Here is a 27126-nt window from a genome sequence, read left to right on the forward strand (position 1 = left end):
CTATGGGATATTTTTTCTATAATTTTTTTCATTCCTAGCCTACTCTTCTCCACGTTTTAACTGGAACCGACTAATTTCTCAGCATAGTTAAATAAAAAAAGTGACAAGTTATATAAATTTTACATTTTTATGATATGGTATGGTGAACGTTTAAACTTCTCATTGGGCCACAGGCTGGGTTGTAACAATATATCGTGTCACAATATATCGCAATACAAAAATGCAACAATGTGTATTATGGATAGTTCACCCAAAATAAAAATTACTGTGTGAGAAAAAATTCAAGTTTTCAGAGAAAACAATCATTTAGTGTCAGTGCTACATTAAACTACTATATATAATGTTAAATATAATGTATGATAATGCAATGGGGGAATATTTGTGGGTCCTGATAATGCAAAATGTCTGATGTTACCAGTAAAAAGTGGCCTACATTATTTTAAATATATCTAGTCAGTGACAGTGCGAGTATATTCTTCTAAAATCAGCTTCAGAATCATGAATATTTTTAGTCACCATTGTCCTGTGCATTGGGTTAACATTATTACATATTACATTGGGTTAATGGAGCAAATTTGGGCAAATGGGCAAATTTAGCATTTTAATCAACAGTACATTTTTTGTTAACCTTTTACCATATGTCTTGAAGTATCACATTAATATCGTATCATGAGTTCAGTATCGTGATATGTATCAAATCATGACGTGGGTATCGTTACACCCCTAATGTATATGTATATATATATATATAATGTGTGTGTGTGTGTATAATATTAATTTTCATATGGAGCAATTGAAAGGGATTTTTAATTCCAGAAAATCTGCATATTATGCATTATATATGCATATACATATATATATATATATATATATATACACACCCTGATGAATTTTTAATTCCAGAAAATCTGCATATTACGCATTATATATATATATATATATATATAATATATATATATATATATATATATATATATATATATATATATAATGTTTTATATATATATATATATATATATATATATATATATATATATATATAATGCGTAATATGCAGATTTTCTGGAATTAAAAATTCATCAGGGTGTGTATATATATATATATGAAGAGTTCAGATGCAAAAGCCTCTAAGTGCCATATGGAATTTTCTTCTAGAATGATCATTTTTATCAAGCTCGTATATTTAAGTTCAGTAATTTCACTTAAATGGCAATGCAAATTACCTATTAATTGTCATTTAGTGAAATTACATAACTTAAATATACAAGCTTCATAAAAATGATCATTCTAGAAGAAAATTTCAGATGGCACTTAGAGGCTTTTGCATCTGAACTCTTCATATATATATATATATATATATATATATATATATATATATATATATATATATATATATATATATATATATATATATACCAGATCTCTCTCTCTCTATATTAAATATATTATATAAAAAAATCTATAAAAATATGGTACAATGTTTAATTTGGCTTAATTTTCAGTATTTATTTTTTACCTGTTTTATTGTTTTACCTGTATTTTGAATTTTGAACTTCATTGCTTTGTGTTTTAGGGTTAACGCAAGTGTCTATAAAATTACTGTATAAGGGCCTATACATTTTTACTGACATCTAAAACTGAGCATCCATCTCTACTGTATTCTGCCAAGAATTCAACCTGTCACTTGGGATAAACTATCAAAATCACACAGATACCAATAAGGACAAGTTTCATGACATGCTAAATAAAATCAAAATAAATGCAAATTAAAAACTGTTGCAATGGTAAAAGAACATACAACTTGGACCAGGTTCACAGGTAAATCAAACTTCTGTTTGTTGTTTTGTTAATGCATTTATAAAGTTGTCCATTTTCCAGTTCAGTCTATTTTATTTCAATATATTAGCATCTTGTTAGGCTTATGATGTTTGTTTACCTTTGTTCGAATGACTTTTTCAGCACTGTGTTGCGTTGCCACTTAATGTCAGATGTACTGTGCAATGTGGGTCCTGAAGCAAGGACATGTTGTTTTCTCCATGTTTTTTGGCAGTGAGTTTGGGGTCAATAAAGAAAGGTAGCTGAAAAAGAACAAAAGTAGATGAATGCATGGAGTTCATGTGAACATTCTCAGAATATGCTGTTGGTCGTGAGGTTTTTCCTACAGTTAATCCATCCATCAGTGCCAGATACGAGTTACATCGCAAAGGCTGTGAACTCGCTGCATATGCTTTGGATTGTGTGCGTGTGTGTGCTGTTTGGCTTGGCACTAATGTCCTCTGTTGGTTTGTCTTATCTGTCTTCACTGCCAGACTAATCCTTCAGTTCCTCAAATGCCCAGACTTCCTTCTATTGTCCGCTCTTAATGAGTTTGAAAACGGAAATCACACCATCCCTCCCTCTTTCGTTCTTATAAAGCGGTTGTTTCCATCTGGACTGGGTTCCAGTCATGTCTTCAGAATTGTGAGACACTGGATATTTTAGACCTTGCACAGCCAAGCGCTTCAGAGAACCTGTTGCTGGGAGCCTACAACTGGGCAGAGGGCAAAGGTAACAGGTGCCACTGAATATTTGTCATGAATATTTGTTACGACCACTGATTATTTCAAATTTTTGTATTAGCGAGTCTGAAGATGTGTACATTGTGTTTAAAGGTTATGTTTTGCTATTTAAGCATGCATGAAAAATACCATGCATGTTTGTGAATATATTATGCTATTTTTTTTCCCATCCTAAGTTGGGGCGTTCTATCCATCTATGTGGAAATACGTGACTTGTCTAAAACTCTCTGACAGATTTGTAGGGTCTCAGAGGTTTCTCCTTTGTTTCTCACTTCCAGCTGAACTTTTGCTTTGCCTCATGCTATTATTTTTCACTAAATTTAACCCTCACATGCTCACTATGTTGATGCCCCGTTTAAAAAAAGGGTATGGTGCCTGGACATTGCAATGCGTTATCTACTGTGTGCTTTCTACGGTGGTTCAGGTGATTACTAACTGGGCTAAATTGTTCATGATTTCTTCTTTTTCTTTAATTAGATGGAACTGTGCAGTTTGAAAGGATGGAGCAGAATCCTTTTGGTTTTCGTCTTGAATTTTTCAGGTTAGAGTTGAGCATGTTTGTGTGCGATTGTGCCTTATTGAATTTTCTCCTGTCTGTTGGTTTGATTTTTATTTTTTTAAAGAAATTAATCATTTTATTGGATTAACAAGGATGCATTAAATAGATTAAAAGTGACAGTAAAGACTTTTTGGAACTATACAGTTATCCGGACCACACCTATTTGGGTAGGGTGGGTAGGGTTAGGGTTAGGGTTAGGTTAACCGTATAGTACATTTACATGTGGTCACGTGTGGTCCGGATAACCGTATAGTACCGACTTTTTTTAGTTATTGTTCTTTTAAACTTTTTTATTCATCAATAAATCTAATAAAAACTTTTACTATGATTTACTCAATGTTTACACTTAAAAATATTGCTTAAATTTTAACGCAATGAAATCAATTACATATACCTTATGAACTGAGTAAATGTAAGTAAAAAAAATTAAGTAGATCTGAATCCACAGCTAGACCAATGTGTATAGAAACTGATTAGCCTAAAACGACCATTATTTTGAGGTGTCACACAATTCTGAAATTATCGTACATTATGGGATTTTTTTTTTCATTATTGATCGTACATCGTACAGAGGTCAAAATTATCATACAAATACGATATCAGCATATTAGAATGATTTCTGAAGGATCATGTGACACCGATAACTGGATAAATGATGCTGAAAATTCAGCTTTGCATCACAGGAATAAATTACAATTTAAAATATATTAATAAATCTTTTAAATTGTAATAATATTTCACAATATTTCTGTTTTTACTGTATATTTAATCAAATAAATGCAGCCTTGGTTCCTTCAAAAACATTTAAAAATCTTACCGACTCCATACTTTTGAATGGTAGTGATGCCACTTTGATTAAAAGCTAGCATGCAAGTGCTTAACTCTCTTACTCTCTTTGTTCTGTAGGTTTTGTGTCTGTAATGGGATCTGGTCGCTGTAGTCTCTTTAGCCGGCAGCATATACACACTTTTGACGGTGTGATTTATGAGTTCCCTGGAGACTGCAGCTACATGCTGGCGGGAGACTGCCAACATAGAAGCTTCTCCATACTGGGTAAAAAAAATCCTGTCACACACACACACACACACACACACACACACACACACACACACACACACACACACACACACACACACACACACACACACACACACACACACACACACACACACACACACACACACACACACACACACACACACACACACACACACACACACACACACACACACACACACACACACACACACACACACACACACACACACACACACACACACACACACACACACACACACACACACACACACACAAACAGGTTTTCGTGAATTAAACAAGCTATGGCTTGTTTGTAAGGATGTGTGTTTACTTCTAGGCGATTTCTCTCACGGAAAGAGGAAAGGAGTGACTTTGTTTCTGGGAGAATTCTTTGAGCTTCATCTCTCTGTTCATGGAACGCTTTCACAAGGAGCAGAGAGGTACAAACTGTAAATTTCCTACTCTTAAAAATAAAGGCGCTGGCATTTATGGCTCCATGAAGAACCTTCAACATCCACTTTCCATTTCACAGAAGGTTCTTTATACTGGAAACAGTTTCTTTAGATTAAAATTTAGACAAATGTTAAATAATAAAATTAGACAAAAAATTTTTTTTTGAACTGTTCATTGAAAGGTTATTTGGGGAACCAAAAATGGTTCTTCTATATATGGCATGCGAACCTTTATTTTTTGTAGTCAAAATATAAAAGAAAATGCTTATGGCTTGCTAATGGAATTTCAATGGAACCAATCCTAAAGAGATCAAAAATAATTAACTGTATTTCTGATTTTTTGAAAATTGGAATTTGATTTAAAAATAAATAAAAAAATGGAGATTCTACACTGAAAAAAAAATTGGTGTAGGATTTGCTTACAAACAATTCTGACTCAGAAATTTCACAAATGTGACCCTGGACCACAAAACCAGTCACATGGGTCTTTTTGAGATGTATACATCACCTGAAAGCTGAATAAATAAGCTTTCCATTGATGTATGTTTTTTTTAGGATATGACAATATTTGGCTGAGATAAAACTATTTGAAAATCGAAACGTTGAGAAAATCGCCTTTAAAATTGTCCATTTATTGTCAGTATTTATGTTCTTTACTTAATATCCTAATGAGTTTTGGCATAAAAGAAAAATCGATAATTTTGACCCATACAATGTATTGGTGGCAAATATAACCGTGCTACTTGTGACTGGTTTTGTGATCCAGGGTCACAAATAATATATATACTGTATATATTTGTTTTTTACAGTGTGTTATCCTTAATTGATTTTTGAAGAATTCAAAATAATGTAGAATTAGCATTCTTTTAGTATTTTTATATGCATTGTATATGACTATACCATGTTGTTATGACCATCTTAGACCATCATGAATTTCCAGGCTGGATAAGTGTTGTTGGTAACTACTGGTTAAAGTAGTTAATCAGCCTGGTTAGGGCACCAGCTCATCAGCATATGAAACACAACTAATGACCGGCTACTGTATGCTACTCATTTAATCAGGGTATCATATAAAAATGCCTAAGTTTTTTTTTTTTGGTTCCCTCCAGGCTCCCATTGCCATATGCATCGAGCTCTGTGTTCGCAGGGTTCGAGCTGGGGTACGTTCGAGTATGGAGTGAAGAGTTCGGGTTCTCCATCCGTATAGACCCTTCGCATAACATTCAACTAACGCTAGGCAAGCATCACAGCAACCGTACATGCGGCCTGTGTGGAAACTACAATTATTTGGTGGAGGATGACTACACCGCTCAAGAAGGTGCGACACAAACGCAGGCATGAACACAACAATATACCTCTCAAACTATCTTTCGGTAAAACCATGTTTTAAAAACAGAGGACAGGATGCTGATTAATACGAGCTGGGGAAATAGGTGGCGTCAATGTTCATCCAGAAGACAAAACATTAGAAAGTTTTACAACTCTTTGTTTCAGAGCCTTGTTTGGGGCTTTAGGGGCATGTTAGTGTCCTGTCATCGGTCCATGTTACAGCTTTTGTAGTTTATGGTGCACTTATCACTATCAGATGTTTAAATATAGAACATGAGTTCACATCAGAGAGCATGGGAAACTGTGTTTGTGTCCACAGAACTGAAAGATAACATGTTTGTTATGAAGAACATGTTCTGGTCATATTTCACCTCAAATAAAAAGCATATTTTGATTGAAGGTTAGTTGGCATTTTGACATTATGCCCATTATCAGTGCTTGAAGAGGAAAAAAGGAAAGGTTCGTCACCACCTTTGGCCCGCTATACCGTTGGCTCTGCTCATTTACACTGACGCTTTGACTCTGAAGTGCCGGAACGCAAGAAAAAGTGAAGATATAAATATAGAAGCTCTGTGTACCATTGCGTACCTGCCAATTTTTGAGCACTGCTCATGACAATTAAGCACATTCCTCATCCATTTCTTAAGACTATGATGTAAAGAAAAAAGAAGCCCATTACTTTAATGTATCCAGAAGATTTATAGCCTATCTGAGCTTCCCGTCAGGACCCTTTTTTTAAATCAGCATAAATTAATCTGAATAAATAAATCAATAAATACTCTATGATTAAAATAATTCAAAATGAAAATGTGAAAAATAAATATTATAATAATGATGTAATAAATAAATTCAGAAATCATTCTAATATGCGGATTTGCTGCTCAAGAAACATTTCTTATCAATGTTGAAAACAGTTAAGCTGCTTAATATTTTTGTGGAAAGCTTGATACATTTTTTTCTTATTTATTTTTTTACATTTATTTAAAATAGAAAATTTTTGTAACATTATAAATGTATTTTCTGTCAATTTTGCTTGAATTAATGCTGAATAAAAGTATTAATTTCTTAAAAAAAATTATGTACAGGTTGGAGTAAAATATGACCAGAACATGTTCTTAACAGGCTTCATGAGATTCATAGATTTATAAATGTGTGTGTTTAGGTTTTCTGACAGATGATCCATACGACTTTGCAAATTCCTGGGCCATGAAAGGGGCAGATGAACCCTGTAAACGCGTCTTGCCCCCGTCGCAGAGCTGCAACGGCACCGGAGAATCAGCAAAAGTCAGATGCTTGCCTGCACAACAAAAACCACCTTGTTACAATCCATTGTGTGCCTTGTCATATAAATTGCACAGTCACACTTAAGATTAGGGTCCAATTTTCACTATTACTTATGTCTTTTGGCTCAACAAACTCCTATATATTAATAGTTAGTAGGTATTTGTTAAGTTTAGGTATTGGGTAGGATTAAAGGATGTAGAATATGGTCATGCAGAATAATGCATTAATATGTGCTTCATAAGTACTAATAAACAGCCAATATTATAGTAATATACATGCTGATAAGCAACTAGTTAATAGTGAGAATTGGACCCTAAAACTAAAGTGTTACCGATTGCACTTTTTGCGATTTTTCAGAGTGTGTATGGGTGTGTTTCAGGATCAGATGTCACAGTGTGAGGCCATGAGCAGCTCAGCACTGTACCTGCGTTGTGCTCACCTCGTGGATGCGGCTGCGTTTGTGTCCGTGTGTGAGTCTGATGCCTGTCACTGCAGAACGGGAGATGAGTGCGTGTGTCAGGCCATGCTGGAGTACGCCCGCACCTGTGCCAATCATGGCGTTACACTGTCCAACTGGCATGTGCAGAGCCAGTGCTGTGAGTAATCTCACTTTCACACTCATGCAAATACATTTCATATCTGATTTTGACTATGTGTATATTCACATGTTACCATTTGCTCAGCCCCTAAGTGTCCCGTTGGCATGGAGTACAGAGACTGCACCCCGACCTGCTCCACGTCCTGTCAGAATGTAAACATCCATGAGGTCTGCAAGGAGGAGTGTGTTGATGGCTGCAGGTGCCCAGGTGAGAGTGATACCGGTCAACCAATCTAGAAAATTTCAATTTACCTTAATTACGTTTTTGCTTCATTGTACTGTTTATGACCTCTCTCTTGTGAGTTTTTAATGTCAGCTAAGTTGATGCTTTAATATGAAATAATGACTATAATTATACACTACCATTTAAAAGTTTGGGCTCTTTAAGATTTTTTCTTTGAAAGAAATTAATACTTTTAATATTCATATTTAAGCAAGATCAAAACAGTATTACATTTCATTTAATCAAAGAGTCCTGAAAAAATGTATCAATTTGCACATAAATATTAAGCATCAAAACTGTTTTCAACATTGATAATATTAAGAAATGTTTCTTAACGCAGAAAAATCTGCATTTTAGGAGGATTTGTGAAGGATCATGTGACACTGAAGACTGGAGTAATGATACTAAATATTCAGCTTTGCATCACAGGAATAAATTACATTTTAAAATAAAAATCAGTTTTTTAAAAATGTAATAATATTTCACAATATCACTGTTTTTACTGTATCTTTGGTCCAATAAATGCAGCCTTGGCAAGCATAAGAAACTTATTTCAAAACCATTTTAAACTTTTGAAATGGTTGCGGTTTAAAAAACCAAATAACACATTTAGTGAAGTTTATTCTAATAAACATGGAAAAAATATTTTATATATATATTCTCTGATGCAACTGTGTGCAATCTAGCTTTTTTCTATATTTTTACTGAAAAAAAGACAAAGAAACTGACCACCAATGATAATGTTTATCTTACCTTTATCGTACCTTTTCCTGCTTAGTGTTGATGAATGTGTGAAATGTGTTTGTCAGCGGGAAAGGTGTTGGACGGTGATCGCTGTGTTGACGTCTCCCAGTGCTCCTGCACGCATGCTGGACGTAGCTACCCTCCTGGTTCCTCCATATCGCAGGACTGCAACACATGGTGGGACACACACACCCACCCACACACACATATACACAATGCATTCAAATACGTGTGGCTGGCTACTACTTTATCCGCACACATTCACTTAAACTCACCTTCACTTTTAGCGTCTGTCGCCATGGATCATGGGAATGTACCAACGAAGGATGTCCTGGTAAATGTGAATTTGTTACTTTTTAAAAATTGAATTAACCTTCCAATAATTCATTTAATGCTTTGAATTGCAATTGCAGTTTTAATGTTGACATTATATCTGATGAAGAAACATTGCTTTCTAATCGATTTATTCCGCTGTCTCTTCTTAGGGGGGTGTCTTGTAACAGGACAGTCCCATTATAAGACCTTTGACGATAAGTTCTTCACCTTCAGTGGGATTTGTCAGTATCTGCTCGCTAAAGACTGCCAGAGCAACACTTTTTCTGCCATCATTGAGACTGCACAGGTCTGAAATCTTCTGTTTAGTATATATACTTGTGCTTGTTTGTTTATTTGTGTGCTTATGGTTGAATTTCTCTGCTGAAGTGTGCAGATGACCAAGATGCCATCTGCACACGGTCAATTACACTGAGATTCCGAGATCTGGCCAATCAGACGGTTCACCTCAAGCATGGGGGCGTGGTCTCTGTGGATGGAATGGATGTGAAAACACCCTTTATTAATGGTCTGTCAAATAGCAAAATACACACAATGCATTAACAGTTCATATAGATACAATGCTTTTTTTTCTTCAAATTCATGACAGCTGCAATGTAATACTGATGTACAAATCATAGCGCAGCATACCAGTAATGTGTTTATGTGTAGGTCCCCTAAGAGTGCAGAATACGGTGTTGTCATCTGTAAGATTGCGTTACGGTGACGATCTACATCTGGATTGGGATGGCAGAGGACGTGTTTTGCTGAAGGTGAGTGTGCCCTGCTGGAAAAAAACAGGCTATACACTGAAAAAAAAAAAAAAAAAACATTTAAAAATTTTCACTCAGAAATTGCTAGTAAATTTCACACATAAATATTACAGAAAATCTTAAACTGTTAACTGTTTTTAGTAATTAAAATGAAGCTGAAATAAAAAAAATTAGATGAACAAATTAAGTTTAGAAATGTTCACTTGGCAGCTAACTGAAATAAATAAGTTTGAAAGTACAAAGATGACTAAAGCTGAAATAAAAAATAAATGTAATCTAAAGTGAAATATTAAAACTAATTTCATAACAAAAGCACTAAAACCTGAACTAAAATTAAAAAGAAAACTGATACAAAAAAGTGAATTAATAGTATATACAGAAAATAATACTAAAATAATACTGATTATCATTTATTTACTCTCAATTGTTGTTCAAAAACTGTGTGACTGTTTGCCATTAAAAAAGGAACATTTTTGACAGCTCTTTGGAAAAAAATGCATTGGAATATAGTTATATGGACCATATTTTATAATAATGTGACAGTTTTATGATGTTTTTTTTTCTTTCTTTTTTAAAAGCTTGGTAGCCTCAATCAATCAATCACCTAAACCACTTTGAATTAACAAACAACCAGCTTTGACCATCCAGAAACCCTGTAAAACAAATCTACCACTTTAAACTGGTTTTAGCTGGAATTTCCAACAGCGTGGATCACATGTCATGTGTGTGAGAATGCTAGGTGCTTTATGCACTCAAAATAATGCAGAAATAGTTCCCATGTACATATACAGTCTGTCTATGAAATGCAGAATCTGGGACATGTATCAAATATTCCCGTGCTGCAAACCTGATATGTGAGTGTGTGTGTGTGTGTGTGTGTGTGTTTGCAGCTAAACCCTGCCTATGCTGGGAAAACGTGCGGTCTGTGCGGTAATTATAATGGTAACCAGGGAGACGACTTCTTAACAGTGGGCGGGCTGGTGGAGACGCGCGTCGAAGGATTCGGCAACGCGTGGAAGATGAACGCAGACTGTGATGATCTTCAATTGCAACACTCAGATCCCTGTATTTTAAATCCTAAGAGAGGTATACACAAACACACACAAGGTTGTGACAAAAAATAAAAAATAAAATCAGTATTAGGGGCACAGAATCTGCCATTAAAAGAACATATTGACCACTAATCTGAGTATTGGCAGGGATGTAGTGGTTATGCATATTTATAAATGCATGATGTCATGATTTATAAATGCACTGAACACTAGAGGGCAACAAAGACTAGCAGTTAACAACCTGATTTGTATGTGTGTCTACAGTGCGTTTTGCAGAAGAAGCCTGTGCTGTGCTGCTCTCTGTGAAGTTTGAAGCCTGTCATGATGCGGTCAGCCCTGAGCCATATGTGAAAAACTGCCGCTATGATGTGTGCTCCTGCGCAGACGGCAAAGAGTGCCTGTGTGATGCCGTCCACAGCTATGCAGCCGCCTGCACAGCCAAGGGAGTGCTAATCAACTGGAGGGGTCATGGATACTGTGGTATGTCTCATTCTGTCTGTAGGGTAAGAGTTAAAGGGATAGTTCACTTTGAAATAAAATTTTGGTATGTTTTAGCTTACCTCAAGGGCATCCAAGATGTAGGTGTCTTTTTTTCCGCAGTAGTTTCAATTTTGATATTTTTAGGTCAAACCGTTCTTGTCTCACAGTCATATAATGCAGGTCTATGGTCACTGTCTCAAAGAGCATGCACAGAGTCCAAATTAAACATTTCCCCATCGTAAGTACACATTGATGGCCTAAGACACGAAACGAGCGGTTTGTGTGAGAAAACGAACAGTATTTATATCGTTTATACGTCTTGTAACACAGCCACATCCAAGTGATCTGAGGGCGCGCGCTTCCTGCTGTGTGACATGTGCGCAGACAGGTGCATAGATATATATACACTAGATGTCGCCTTGGCTACGGCAGTTCATTGGAACGAATGTCTTTAAGGCGACATCTAGTGTATATATATCTATGCACCAGTCTGCGTACACGTCACACAGCAGGAAGCGCGCGCCCTCAGATCACTTGGACGTGTGCTGTGTTACAAGAGGTATAAACGATATAAATACTGTTCGTTTTCTCACACAAACCACTCGGTTCATGTCTTAAGCCATCAATGTGTACTTACGATGGGGAATTGTTTAATTTGGACGATGGGGAATTGTTTTAATTTGGACTCTGTGCATGCTCTTTGAGACAGTGACCATAGACCTGCATTATATGACTGAAAGACAAGAACGGTTTGACCTAAAAATATCAAAATTGAAACTACTGCGGAAAAAAATACAGCTACATCTTGGATGCCCTTGAGGTAAGCTAAAACATACCAACATTTTATTTCAAAGTGAACTATCCCTTTAAGACAGCAAAACAGTACCAAAATGGCTGAATAAACATACTAAATAAAGTTCATAAAAAGTCTCCCATCATGATAGAAAACCAAATGTGTGTGTGTGTGTGTGTGTGTGTGTGTGTGTGTGTGTGTGTGTGTGTGTGTGTGTGTGTGTGTGTGTGTGTGTGTGTGTTTGAGCAGAAATGACCTGTCCGGATGACCAGTTGTACGAGGTTTGTGGGAACGTGTGTAATCAGACGTGCCGGTCTCTATCGCTGCCTGACAGTGATTGTGATGGGTTCTGTGAAGAAGGCTGTTTCTGCCCCAGAGGACTCTTCCTCAGTGACGCAGGGGAGTGTGTGCCACCCGAACACTGCTCATGCCACCATAACGGAGAGATCTTTGAGCCCAACGACATGATCGGTGACCATCACGCCATCTGGTTAGCAGGGAAAAAACACAGTATTTTACCATACAGTTACACATGACAAAGACTAGCGTCATATAACCACTGTCTTATTAAAATTACTAGTAAGCACTAACCAAAATATTGGCTTTAATTTAATTGAAATTTGGATAAACTAAAATCTTTCCAACTCCAAACATTTATGTGTATATATTTACTGTATTAGGTTTTTTTTAATGTTATTTCTTTGTGTAGTGTATGTGAGAGTGGATCCATGCAATGCACTTCTAATGAAGCCACTGGATCAACTCTGACTGACCTCTTCTTTGACGATCATTCTTCTTCAAGAGGTATTTCTCCATGCTTTCATAACTCTGCATTTTTAATGGATCACAACTGGACACAAGTGGACAGAATATTGTAGTTTAGATAAATGGAGTACATAATATTCTTTGTGTGTGTGTGTTTCACCTGTAGGGCGGCGCTCTATCTCTTGTCCACCTCCACTGCAACGGTTTGAGTGTGAAAGTGCAAGGGATGCTGGGATAGAGTGTGCTAAGACCTGCCAGAATCTGGACCTGGAGTGTGTCAGTCAGGGATGTGTGTCTGGCTGTATGTGTCCACCTGGAACGGTAAGTATCAAAGTGAATACGAAATGTTCTAATGAACCGTTTGACACTTCATATCATTAAGGCTTATATTCATAAACCAAGTAGGATTGGTAAATTATGTATAGAACTATATTTATACAACTTTTTACTGTTTTGATAAAAAAAATTGTGAAAAAAAACTTGAAAATATACAACCATTCAACAGTTTGGGATTCTTTAGTAGTCTCTTATGCTCACCAAGGCTGCCTTTATTTGATCAAAAAGAAATGAAATAGTAATATTGTGAAATATTATTGTCATTTAAAACAATTGTTTTCTAATTGAATATATTTTCAAATGTAATTTATTCCTGTGACACAAAGCTGAATTTTCAGCATCATTACTCCAGTCTTCAGTGTCACACGATCCTTCAGAAATCATTCTAATATGCGGATTTGCTGCTCAATAAACATCTACTACTATTAATAACGTTGAAATAATTTTTTGGATTTTTTTCAGAATTCTTGGATGAATGTTTTATTTGAAATAGAAAACTTTTGTAAAAGTATAAATGTTAGACATTTATGTGTTACTATTTACTTGGGATTTCAAAACTGTAATGTCAATAATTTAACACCACATTATGATTAGAAAAATTTGCTAAATTATTTAAACTATTCTACAGCAGGGTTCCTCAAACTCGGTCCTGGAGGGCCACTGTCCTGCACAGTTTAGCTCCAACCCTGATCAAACACACCTAGCTGTGAGTTTCTAGTGATCCTGAAGACATTGATTAGCTTGCTCAGGTGTGTTTGATCAGTGTTGGAGCTAAACTCTGCAGGACAGCAGAGTTTGAGGAACCCTGATCTACAGCATATTATAAATATTATAGTTACTTTCCTACATGAATAAAAATCTTTTTCTTTATCGTATGCAGGTTTTTAATGTTTACAACTTTTTAGGCTACAAAAAAGAGAATTGTGTCATTTTATGGGTGTTTGCAGGTTCGACACAGAAGAGAATGCATTCCACAAGACCAGTGCCCTTGTTACCATAACAACCGCCCCTATGCCTCAGGACAGAGCATTAATGTGGACTGCAACACCTGGTAAATGAGCCAATCATGAATCTTCTACAGGCCGACACTGGTGTAATGTTATGAATTTTTTGCGTACATCAGATGACAAGTAGACCTATAAACATTCATATTATTGTTACAATTACATTTCCCTTTCTTTCCCAGTGTTTGTGAGAAGCGTCAGTGGAAGTGTACACAGCGTGTGTGTGACGGTGTGTGTCGTGTGATAGGAGAGACACACTACATCAGCTTTGATGGACTGAAGTTCTCGTTTCCTGGACCTTGCCAATATGTTCTAGCTCAGGTAAAGTCAATATTCTCGCTCTCTTGCTCTTTTTTCTCTTCTGTCCCTCATATTCATGTTTTCGCTCATTCTTCTGTGTCCGTCTGAGTAGGATTACTGCAACGGATTGGATGGCACGTTCAGGGTTCTGGTGGAGAACTCCGCTTGTGGGATCGCAGGTTACCGCTGCAGTAAAAGCATCACAGTGATGTACATGGGAGGACTGATTGTAATGGAACATGGCGAGGTAACACTAAAATTGATTTATAGAGTTATATTTGACTTTATAAAGCAAATAGCTACAGTCTTGGATTCTTGTCAATAAAACGTTATGCTATTGTCAATAAATGCACAGAACAGAAACAGATATTTTCTTGGCAGAGCAAACATAGATCGGATGGATGGATGGATACAATGGTATGATTCGGTATGTGCTATGTTCAGGGAAAAAATGACTACTGTCAAATAAACATAAAGAAAATAAGAACAAATAATAAAACTACAAGCAACAACACAAATAAATACAATAGAGAGAAAATATTCAAATAAAATAAATCATGCTTTTCAGGTATTTCAGGTTGGTCTAACATTAGTTTTCGGGTACAGAAATTGTAATATGACATTGCATATTTGACTGTATAAATTAAATATTAATCCTTATTGAAGTTACAAAAGCTATTCAATCTAGAGCAGTGAGTGTTTTCCTTGAGTCTTTTGTTGTTTGATTAACATTAAAAGCACAGACAGCAGGAATATTAGCCTGCTGTCACTTTAAGATATAATACACGAATCCAGTTCACACTGATACTGATACACTTGCCTCGACTGTTTCATTCACTTAAAGGAACACTCCACCGTTTTTTGAAATAGGGCTTATTCATCTTCGTTCCTACATTTAGATAGGTGGGCAAATGCATTTTTGTCTCAGTGCATGCATTGTTTTAGTTTGACAGGGTCGGTGCTAGCTTAGCTTAGCATAATGAATGGAATCCTTTGTTGCCAGCTAGCATGTCCTGAGTAAAAGTAATATATAAAAAAAAAAACCCCACCTAATTACTTCTTGTGGCCTGCGTATTCACAACGAGTACAAATAGCGATGCAGATTAACACTAGGCGATTTCCTATGCAGATATTGACTTGGGACTATATTAGTGCTTAGTGCTTCGCCTGTGCTTCCCCCTAATATAGTCCTTAATATATAAGTCAATATCTGCCTAGGAAATCGCCTAGTGTTAATCTGCATCGCTATTTGTACTCATTGTGAATACGCAGGCCACAAGAAGTAATTAGGTGGGTTTTTTTTTTTTATATATTACTTTTACTCAGGACATGCTAGCTGGCAACAAAGGATTCCATTCATTGTGCTAAGCTAGCACTGACCCTGTCAAACTAAAACAATGCATGCACTGAGACAAAAATGCATTTGCCCACCTATCTAAATGTAGGAAAGAAGATGAATAAGCCCTATTTCAAAAAACGGTGGAGTGTTCCTTTAAGACGTAACTGACTATGCCTGCTAGGATACTCACCAAGACGGGCATAATGATATCATTTTTGTGTCAATTTGTCCGTTGAAGTGCAAAACTTGAAAGAGTTCAATACTTGCGTGCTGTCTGAGACTGTCTTCAGATGAGCACGCACACACAATCTTCTCACAGCGCGCGCAAGTTTCCATTCATTAATTTGATCATTGCTGTTGTAATGTATTGAGAACCCAGAATGTGTATCCATCAACAGACAAATGCGTTAGGAGAACTTTGTCTGTCTGTTTAACTCATTGTTATTTTCAATAACCATATTATTAGTGTGTCGTCAGATGGACAACGGTACGGTTCGATTTTTTACCGAGAACCGTAATACATACATAGAACCATACATACATAGATACATGCATAGATATAGATACATAGATCCAGTGTATATATAAAAAAAAAGTCACCCTTGCAATATCTGCTAGGTTGCTTAAATATAAATGTTTTGTGGATTGTTAAATTATTCATCCACTAGCTTACTGTATGTTATGACAAGCATCATGTGTGAAGTAAAAGCTTACAGGCTTTTTTGCTTTCTTTCTCTGTTGTCTTCTTCTGTAGGTGAGGATGAAGAGGCCTGTGTTGAAAGAGACAGTGGTTGAGATTGTGCGCTCTGGACAGTATTACATCATCCTTCTGGGTAAACTCATCTCCATCACCTGGGACACAGGGACCCGAATCTCACTGCAGATCAACGGACAGTACAGGGTAACACACATACAAAGAGAAAAACACACACACATCTGCCTCGCTATCTAAATGAGCACATACCATAGACGACTTCTTTTTTTCACTTCTTTAAATGTTTACCTTTGAGTATGTTACCAAAGTGGTGAGATTTAGCAAGTTAACTAAAAAAAGAGTTATTTTTAGAGTAAAAAATGATTTATGAATCGAATATTATAAATAAAAAAAACATTTTTATCTTTAAGCATGTCCCCAAAGGGAGCCAGATTTATTAAAAATAAAATAAAATAAATATTTTTTAGTGTTAAGATAAATAAATAAATTAATAACATTTCATGAATAAAAAAGATTTGAATTATTTTAACCTTTTAGCATGTTCTGGCTTGAAAGTGAGTTTTTGTCAGATTTACCACGTAAACAAAAAAGAATCATTTTATAGAGTTTAAATGATTTATGAATCCCGATGTATGTATAAAATATGATTTAGAATGATTTATTTGTACCTTTTGTGCATGTCCACAATATGGGGTTTTGTCTAGTTAATTAAAAAAGTAAAAAAAAAACCTTCTGAATAAAATGTTTTGAATCATTTTTATATTTGAACATGTACCCAGTGAGTTCATACTTGATAAGAGTTAATGCTAATAAAAACATTTTTAGAGTTAAAATGATGTGATTTATTTCATTTATTTTATTTTGTTTTTACCTTTAGGCATGTCCCAGAAGTGAGTTTTTGTCAGATTTTTTTTGTTAGTTGAAGTTAACTCTAAAAAAAAATTTGTTTTGAGTTAAAAATAATTTATGGATTCAAATGTATGTATACAATATAATTTAGAAATGATTTTTACCTTTAAGAATGTGTGCAATATGGGTTACAGCTACTTATCTTAGAATATAAACAGTTGAGAAATTAAGTTAATTTGTGTGTGTTTAAGGGGAAAGTCTGTGGCCTTTGTGGAAATTTTGATGGCAGTCAGAATAACGATCTGTTGAGCAGCAGTAACCAGATGGAGGTTGGCGCTGCAGACTTTGGAAACTCGTGGAAAGTTCGACCTAGCTGTGCTGACGCTGTTCCGGTGAGTTACATCACAGCCTGAACTGGAGTGTTTTATTAGAGAACATAGAGACATGAAATGATCTGAGATCACATATTTTGATTTGCATGCAGGTGCTGTCTCAGTGCAGCACAGACATGGTGAAGCTGGTGACGGTGGAACAGTCCTGTCGTGTGCTCACCAGCACCATCTTCAGGGAGTGCAATGTTGTGGTTGGTAACACTTATACTCAATAGTCACAATTAAATGATGACAATACACTAACATGTGGTCATTACTCCGCTTTCTTACTACTTCTTACACTTGTTTACTCTGACTGTATCAGGTGGACCCTGAGCCGTACTGGGACATCTGTACTCATGACACATGCTCGTGTCCATCGGTCGGTGACTGTGCATGTTTCTGTAACACCATTGCCGCATACGCTCATGAATGTGCTCAGAAGGGGCTGCTGGTGAACTGGAGGTCCAACGACTTATGCCGTAAGTTTCACCACTGTACCCCTGAGCAAGGCACTTCATTTAAAGGCCATTTACTCACCCACATGTCGTCACAAACCCGACAGACTTTCTCTCTTCTGCAGAACACAAAAGAAGACATCAAGTAGAATGTTCAAGTTGAATGGGTTTAGAAGCTCTCCATCTCCAAAAAAATTTAATAACATAAAAGTATTTCAAATTAATCGTGTCCAGTATTCCAAGTCTAATGAAACTGCATACAATAGTTCTGTGTTCTGAGAAATGTTTTTTTTTATTTTTTTTTATCAAATTAAAGGGCAATATTAACTGCCTGGAATATATTTTCCAGTGATATTTTACTTTTAACAAGGAATTTTCTTATTCTAACCACATAAAAAAAAAGAAAAAAAAAAAAAAAAAAATATATATATATATATATATATATATATATATATATATATATATATATATATATATATATATATATATATATATATATATATATATATATACTATATTGCCAAAAGTGTTGGGACACCCCTCCAAATTATTAAATTTAGGTGTTCCAATCACTTCCATGGCCACAGTTGTATAAAATCAAGCACCTAGGCATGTAGACTGCCACACAGTGCGCAGAAGTCGCTAACTTTCTGCGGAGTCAATAGCTACATACTTCCAAAATTCGTGTGGCCTTCAGATTAGCTCAAGAACAGTGCTTAGAGAGCTTCGTGGAATGGGTTTCCATGGCCGAGCCGCTGCATCCAAGCCTTACATCACCAAGTGCAATGCAAAGCGTAGGATGCAGTGGTGTTCTCTGGAGTGACGAATCACGCTTCTGTCTGGCAATCCGATGAACAAGTCTGGGTTTGGCGGTTGGCAGGAGAACGGTACTTGCCTGACTGCATTGTGCCAAGTGTAAAGTTTGATGGAGGGGGGATTATAGTGTAGGGTTGTTTTTCAGGGGTTGGACTTGGCCCCTTAGTTCCAGTGAAAGGAACGTTTAATGCCTCAGCACACCAAGACATTTTCATGCTCCCAAATGTGTGGGAACAGTTTAGGGATGGCCCCTTCCTGTTCCAACATGACTGCGCACCAGTGCTCAAAGCAAGGTCCATAAAGACATGGATGAGTGAGTTTGGTGTGGAGGAACTTGACTGGCCTGCACAGAGTCCTGACCTCAACCCTATAGAACACCTTTGGAATGAATTAGAGCGGAGACTGCGAGCCAGGCTTTCTTGTCCAACATCAGTGCCTGACCTCACAAATGTGCTTCTAGAAGAATGGTCAAAAATTCCCATGAACACACTCCTAAACCTTGTGGAAAGCCTTCCCAGAAGAGTGTGGAATGGGATGTCATTAAAGATCATGTGCATGTAAAGCCAGACATCCCAAAACTTTTGGCAATAAAGTGTATATAAGGGTGTAACGATATTCAAGCCGAACCGAAAAGCTGTGATAAACCACCCATGGTAAGTATCACGATACTCTAATGTCATACCACCAACTGCTGCCCCCCAGCCTTAGCCCATTGTTGAGGTTGACCCTATTTTACCTTGTCACAAAACAAATTTTTCTTCCTTAACATTTGAACTAGGGGTGTAACAGTAAACATCTTCGTCCCGCAAATTTTCTTGCGTCTTATGTGTACAAGACGAATACAGCGTTGTAGTATAACCACCATAAACCACCAATTATCGCAATAAGCTCCACGTTTTGTTACTTTAAATAAGAAACAAAGTGTCATTTTCCAAATTATGTCCATTTTATCACAAAATTCAAACAATCTCTTTTTAACGCTCTTAAATGTGGTGTGACAGATCACTATAGGTGCCAGTTTAACCCTTCAACTCAAAGGCAGATTATTCCCTGAAATAAGTGTACTACAGAAAGTCAAACTTTACAATATTGTTTGCTAAATGACTGTTTCCCTACAGCACTGAGCTGTGAGGAACTGAATAAGGACACAGGGGTGGAGTGTGAGTGGAGATATAACGCCTGTGGTAGCGCTTGCCCTTCCACCTGCCAGCATCCTGAACCTCTGAGCTGTCCCATCACATGTGTGGAGGGATGCCATGCTGTCTGCCCACCAGGTAGCACCAATTCACAGATACCTACAAGAAAATTGACTTCATAGACTTCAATCTCACTTTTGTTCGCACATTCACTGCTTCAATCCCTCAGGGCAAGTTTTAGATGAGGTTCTGAGGAAGTGTGTGGAGCCGTCACAGTGTCAGGTGTGTGTGCATAACGGAGAGAGAATCTCCCATGGAAAACAGTTCATCATTAACCATGAAGATCCTCATCTTTGCCAGATATGGTATGCTATGCCACATATTGTTTTCATCTCCATCACTCATTACTCTGATTGTAGGAGAATTTAGGTCAAATGTAATCTCAAAATTAAAAAAATAGGAAACTGGAAAAAGAGATTGTTATATAAGATGTTATACAAGTAGTATTTATTTTTATTAATATTTGTAGCTTTTATTTATCTATTTTAGTTTTCATTTTAATATTATTATATATTTACTTATTAACACATTATATTAACATTATATTTCAATACATATTTTTATATAATTTAAATGTGTGTACCCTTTATATATATAAACAGTGTGTATATATATATATATATATATATATATATATATAGGGCCCTATCTTTCACCCAGCGCAATTGACTTTGTACACTGACGCATGTTTCATTCCTATTTTGCACCCGCGCAAAGCGCGCTTTTCCCTCCACAGACGCACGTCGCTAAACTAGGGAATGAACTTGCGCTCCCTAGGCGGTTCAGCGCAAAAAAGGAGGCGTGTTCCGGCGCAAACAATCCCTGGTTACTGTTCCATAAAACAATTGCGCCACTGGCCAGAAAAAAACTAGTCTAAAGTCAGTGGCGCGTTGCGCGTTGTTCATTATGCTATTTTAAGGGCGCATGCTTGACCATAATGTATAGCGTGCACAACGCGCATACACTTTGATTCTCTAATATACACAGAAGCAGCAGTTTTCATTTTTGCAAATCATATTATTACAAACGATAGATAGATAGATAGATAGATAGATAGATAGATAGATAGATAGATAGATAGATAGATAGATAGATAGATAGATAGATAGACAATTTATTATAAAAGCATACATCTAGCTTACACATTTACCTACATTATTATATACCTGTTTAACCGAAGCTAATTTGGGTGTGTTTCTCCATCCCCAATGTCACTTCTCTCTCTTTTACGGCCGTGACGAGAGCGTTGCTCTCCTCGGCTGTTAACCGCTCCTGGCGCGCGCCTGGCAAATCCGCCGTTATAATAGCAATACGCCAAGGAAAAAGCGCGTCTGCTCTTAAAGGGAATGTGAGATGATGCTCTGATTGGTTTATTTCAAGTTACGCCCAAACCACACCTATGAATAATGAAGCTACTTCAGACCAACCCATTTTAGATTTTAGGTTCACAAGAGTCATTTATCCCGCCGGGAAAATAGCAACAGCGCCAAGACCCGCCCACAAAGTTACTTGCGCTTTGCGCTTTGACACTTGCATTTCAGAACGTTAAAATAGGGCCCATAGACTTATTTGCAACAAAATAACTGTAAGAAAATCATTTTTATACTTTATAAAACAGGTTCTAAACAGGTTTTGTGAGATTCATCCATTTGTTATGTTTTCAGTCACTGTGAGAGCAACACGCTGACGTGCGACCCATGTCCTGCAACTGGTTTGGCCTCTACACTAGCACCAACCACTTTCAGCAACACTCCTACGCCACTCCCGTTTTCCACCCCGGTGCCAGCTGATGCCTGTGATAGGGCGATGGACCTGGCCTTCTTAGTGGACGGCTCCTCTGCTTTGAGTGAAGACGACTTCAGTTTAATCAAGCTCTTTATCCTCCGGGTGGTGGAGCGGTTCAGAATGGGCTCTGCCCACACTCGCGCCACGGTTCTGCTCTTCCACTCCGGCGTGAAAAGTTATGAAATGCAGGTGCAAAAATGGATCTTTAAGAATATGGTGCGTGATCTGCGTTACAGTGGTGGTGATGTCGCATTTATGGACGAGGCAATAAAATATCTAGCAGTATACATTTACGATAAAAACAAGCGCGAGCACGCAGGGCGAGTCGCTATATTGCTGACGGCGAGCTCAAATCCTAGGCCCATGCGTAGTACTCAGCGTCTGCTGCGTAAAAAAGACATCACCATCCTCACTGTAGCTCTAGGGCCTGATGTCAACATGGCACAGGTTAATGAGATCACGAAGGCCACGCCCAGCAGTCGCTCATACATAGTGAGCAGCGTAGCAGACCTTGATGATGAGGCTCTGGCCATCACAGACTACCTCTGCACTTTGGGACTGGAACCTGAACCCCCAAAGAAACCCCCAACCAGAAAGCCCAGCACCACTTCAGTCTCCCCAACAACTACCACAACCTCTAAACTCGCTGCCGCCACGGTTCCACCAACCGCTGCCATTGTAACCTCATTTCCTAGCATCCCCAGTCCTGGAATGACATTTCCTCCGCCCACAGTAACAACATATGAGGTTGTCTTCCTGTTGGAAAGCTCAAATGCAGTGGGTGAGGAAGGCTTCAATGAGACACGTGATGCTTTGGTCGATGTTATCGCTTCACTCGATCAGGAAGAGGTGGAGAATCTACGGATCACGGTGGTGCAGTACTCACTCACGGTTACTGTGGTAATCAGCCGCATGGAACTGCAGCACAGGCAACAGGTTCTGCAGAGAATGCGACAGTTACGTTGGACCAAAGGTGCAGAGGTCAACACAGGCCATGCCATCCGTTCTGTATATGAGACTGTCACTACAGACACACCAAGTAATACACCAGACCAGATGGTGTTTCTTATAACACAGAGCCCTCCGACGGACGTCATTCAGCGGCCTCCGAGCTCCACTCATAAGAAAGTGTATCCGATTGGGATCGGCCAACAGATTCGATACGAGGATCTTGCACAGTTGAGCTTCCCGGATGAACCGATCATGCTAGATAATCCCTCGGACCTTAAGATACTGCGGCCCATGCTGATCAATATCAGTAAAACAATCAGGAGGCCTCTGCTGCCCACACTACCACCGAGAGCCACACTGCCCCCTTCAGGTCAGATACAACAATGCTGCACTCTCTTCAGATTTTTCTGATAAAATTTGTAGTTGCAATTTAAAATGCAACAAAAAAGGTTGCTGTGCTTGTTTGTAGGGCTTCACAGTTTGGCCAATAAATTGTGTGATTGTGTAATCAATGACTAGAAAATAAAAATAATAATCATCACTAAATAAAAATATTAAACAAAATAAGAAATATTACTTTTGTAAATAAATAGTATTTAAAGTATTTAAATAAACCACTACTAATATTAATGTTTATTTTATAGTACAACTGTAAAACTTATGTTTGTCTTCATTTCTACATTTTCAAACACTAAACCATTGAACCTACAAGGAAGACCTAAAGCCTCTTTTTTTGTTGACAAAAGTTGATTAGTGCTTCTCATTAGATATCATGTTGCATTTCTAAATTCATGTTATAAGTGACTGAAACTCAAGCAGAGATGAGTTCACGTGGAGCAGCATTTACTGTGAACCAAGCCACTCTGAAACACCGGATCACGAGTTGCTTGTGTTTAAAAGAACACAGTGCCGCACTTCACTCTGAAACACAGTGTATATATTTATTTAATTAAATCGCAGCCTTTGCAATTTGATAATCACAACCAAATCGTGATTTTAGGATAGTTCACACAAAAATGAAAATTCTGTCATCATTTACTCACTGCTTGACACAAAATAAGATATTTTGAAGAATGTCTGTAACATCATAACAGTTGATTGACCCCATTGACTTATACCATGGAAGTCAACGGGCCTCATTAACTGTTTGATTACCGACTTTACTTTCTGATCTTTTGGTTTGGAACAACTTGAGGGTGAGTAAATCATTGAAATAACTTTTAGTTTTGGGTGAACTGTCCTTTTAATCGTGCAGCCCTTCTACATTCTTTCATTTCAATTGTCATCACAGTCTATTCCACTGCACAAGGTCTTTTTCATCTCAGTTCTCAGATTTTTCATTGACAAGGAATGTGATTGCTGTAATTTCAAAGAATAAAAGATTAAAAAGGAACGGTGAGGCAGTAGAGAGAGTGACTGGTGCGCAACAATGAAAAGATGTAATTCCCTTAATTACTGTGGAAATTGGCTGGCAAATGATGCAGAAACATGGTGTTGTACACAAAATGATCGAAAATTATTGGATTTGGATTTGTCAGTGGTAGTGTCAGACGTACTACTTTAGTTTAAAATTAAGAACACCTAAATGACAAATACATTAGTCTGTTAACACCTTACTCTAATTAAAATGTCAGATGGCTAATTTCAGATGACATATCAAATTATCCTATACATTTTTGGTACTATATCACACTAGTGTATGACAAATTATGTTGGTTTGACAATCTATCTGGCTGGCCAAGCAATCATGAAGAACACCTAAGAAACAATCTACCATCTTCCTAGTAAAAATAAACTCCCTAGCACAAAGTATATGTAACATTTATCTCTTTTAAAACAGCCTTTGTAACCAGACTACTTAAGGCCTAGATAATCTAAACGTCAAAACTTTTTAAACGTTAAGACTTTGTCAAGTCAATATTCAAATGTTGTTTTTTCTAGTTGTTGAATGCAAGGACAGCCAATACATAGATGCTTACAGAGTGAATACATAAATGCTTTCTTTGTAATTCTATGTGTGTGTGTGTTTGCTCAGTGCCGTGTTCAAAGCCCATGGACGTGCTGTTCCTGTTGAGAGCCTCTTCTGATAACCAGTTCGAAGACTTGAAAACATTTGTGAGAACTTTTATAAAGAGCACAAATATTGGTAAGTCTCCGTGAGATTGATTTTTTTCATTGTGTGTGTATGTTATAATAGTTACATCTAGAGTTCTACTTATCTGTTGCAGGTCGCAATCACACACAGGTGGCAGTGATAGTGTACGGGGGAAAATCAGCAGTGGCGGTCACATGGAGAGATGAACAGACCGAAGACAATCTTCTCAAGCTTTTAGAAACCCTACACAGCAAGACAGACAATCCAACAAGACTGGGTAAACATGCTGTGAAGACACAGCAGCCTGACAGTTAAAACATATGCCTCACTACATACATGTGGGCGTTCCTTCCTCTTTCTCCGCAGGAGCTGCTCTGCGATTGGCCGTACAGACAGCCATTTCCTCCACCAGTGGGGGACGAATGGGCATCCCTAAAGCTGTTGTCATGGTCGTGACTAACAGGTCAATAGACTCCGTGCAAGAGGCAGCAAACGAGGCTCTGACAGCTGGTTGGTGAAATAGTTTTATAGCTTTATCGATGCACTCTTTTTAAGTGGTTCTTAATGTAGTGTTTGAGTTTCAATAGAAGTTAAACTCTATCAATAGCATCTGTGGTACATTGTTAATTTCCACAGAAAATAATTTCAGCTTAAATCAAGCAAAAAACAACAACAAAAACCTGTACAGTAATGCACTTACAATATAAGTCTATGGTGCAATATATTCCAGATTTACTGTAAACTTTAACTGCATGACATGTTTTATTTTTAAAGGAACACTATGTAACTTTTTGCCCTCTAGTGGTTTTAAAACAAAACAGCCGCTCTGTGCTTCCACTTTGCGTGACTTGTGATGAATACTCTGGGAAAGAAACATAACCAAGAAAGATAGTACTTCAACTACACCCCAGAAAACAAATGTAATAGTTTACCGATCTGAGTCGGCTCCAATTGAACATATATGAAAAAAAAAGAGAAAGAGATTATCCTACTGCTCATAAAACATTCACTACTAAGCTTAAGAGATATGACCAGATTAGATGGAAAGGGTCTCAACCTGACTAGCTGAAGTTATTAGTTCAATTAGTTAATTTTTTTCCTGATGTCATCAACAGAATGCCACTGCGAAAGCGTTTTAGTGTCACATTAACATAAAAATCTTTTCTTGAGAATTAAGTCATGATGTTTTGAAAACAGGCCTTTTATGAGATTAAAAAGTCAAAGTTTCAAGACTAAAGTCAGAGCATTATGAGATTAAGTCTGTGCATTATTGGATTATAGTCATAAAATTATGAGAATAAAGTCATAAAGAAACATCAAAGTGAAGTAGAGTCGACCACCGGTTGCTATTTCAGACTGCACAAAAGAGGCAATTTCCTGAATGTCTGTCTGGCTCTTTCTCCTGAATAAATTCGATTTCCTACATAACTGCTGCAGTGTCCTCATACTAATGATAACTTGGTGCTGATGCAGCAAAAGACCAAGGATTTCTTAGTTGCTAAATCCTACAGTATGATTGAACTAAATGCACCACATCCATTTCTTGCATTAATGAAGCTGCAGCCTCTGTCTGCTCCCTATTCCTATTGTAGCAGTTTATTATAATACTGTGGTTGTTTTCTCAAAGTATTTCTTCTTTATTTATTATGCGTTTAAAATTTTTGCTTTTTTTCTCATAACATTATGTCTTAAAAGCAACATGTGTTTGTTGCATACAGGTGTGTCAGTGTTTCCCATTGGACTGGGTAACCAATATGACCAAACTGAACTGAGCACGCTCGCGGGTCCACACGCTCAGGACAACATCATTCGGCTGAGCAGCACAGAGTACCTGCTCACCATGGCTGCACTCGACCAATCGTTCACCGACAAACTCTGCCGAGGTGAGACTCGACGTGTACACATTACACAATAAAACAGGACTAATGTAGCAATTTGATTATAATGGTGA

The 27126-nt window shown here is 37.2% G+C and overlaps 1 protein-coding gene across 2 annotated transcripts in view; it reads left to right on the forward strand.

Annotated features, from left to right (window-relative positions):
- The first annotated feature begins 2436 nt into the window (after positions 1–2436).
- The window catches only part of vwf (von Willebrand factor), a 43149-nt gene continuing 18459 nt past the window's right edge, over positions 2437–27126 (forward strand). The window contains exons 1-32 of one of the 2 annotated variants that reach the window (XM_081372225.1): positions 2437–2547; positions 3036–3099; positions 4024–4170; positions 4493–4595; positions 5717–5925; positions 7099–7220; positions 7600–7816; positions 7904–8026; positions 8851–8962; positions 9073–9119; positions 9271–9407; positions 9488–9626; positions 9770–9870; positions 10761–10956; positions 11187–11402; positions 12445–12685; positions 12905–12999; positions 13127–13281; positions 14244–14347; positions 14483–14621; positions 14713–14847; positions 16694–16840; positions 17755–17895; positions 17988–18086; positions 18200–18356; positions 20267–20422; positions 20514–20649; positions 22009–23450; positions 25116–25226; positions 25309–25452; positions 25542–25685; positions 26894–27058. In XM_081372225.1, coding sequence (XP_081228351.1) covers positions 3036–3099; positions 4024–4170; positions 4493–4595; positions 5717–5925; positions 7099–7220; positions 7600–7816; positions 7904–8026; positions 8851–8962; positions 9073–9119; positions 9271–9407; positions 9488–9626; positions 9770–9870; positions 10761–10956; positions 11187–11402; positions 12445–12685; positions 12905–12999; positions 13127–13281; positions 14244–14347; positions 14483–14621; positions 14713–14847; positions 16694–16840; positions 17755–17895; positions 17988–18086; positions 18200–18356; positions 20267–20422; positions 20514–20649; positions 22009–23450; positions 25116–25226; positions 25309–25452; positions 25542–25685; positions 26894–27058 — 5644 coding nt within the window. In that variant the 5' untranslated portion in view covers positions 2437–2547. Of the gene's footprint in view, positions 2555–3035; positions 3100–4023; positions 4171–4492; positions 4596–5716; positions 5926–7098; positions 7221–7599; positions 7817–7903; positions 8027–8850; positions 8963–9072; positions 9120–9270; positions 9408–9487; positions 9627–9769; positions 9871–10760; positions 10957–11186; positions 11403–12444; positions 12686–12904; positions 13000–13126; positions 13282–14243; positions 14348–14482; positions 14622–14712; positions 14848–16693; positions 16841–17754; positions 17896–17987; positions 18087–18199; positions 18357–20266; positions 20423–20513; positions 20650–22008; positions 23451–25115; positions 25227–25308; positions 25453–25541; positions 25686–26893; positions 27059–27126 lie in introns of both variants that reach the window. The other variant, XM_081372226.1, reaches the window with a different exon arrangement.

This window comes from Scardinius erythrophthalmus, assembly GCF_964197995.2.
Source record: "Scardinius erythrophthalmus genome assembly, chromosome: 8".
Classification (NCBI taxonomy): Eukaryota; Metazoa; Chordata; class Actinopteri; order Cypriniformes; family Leuciscidae; genus Scardinius; species Scardinius erythrophthalmus.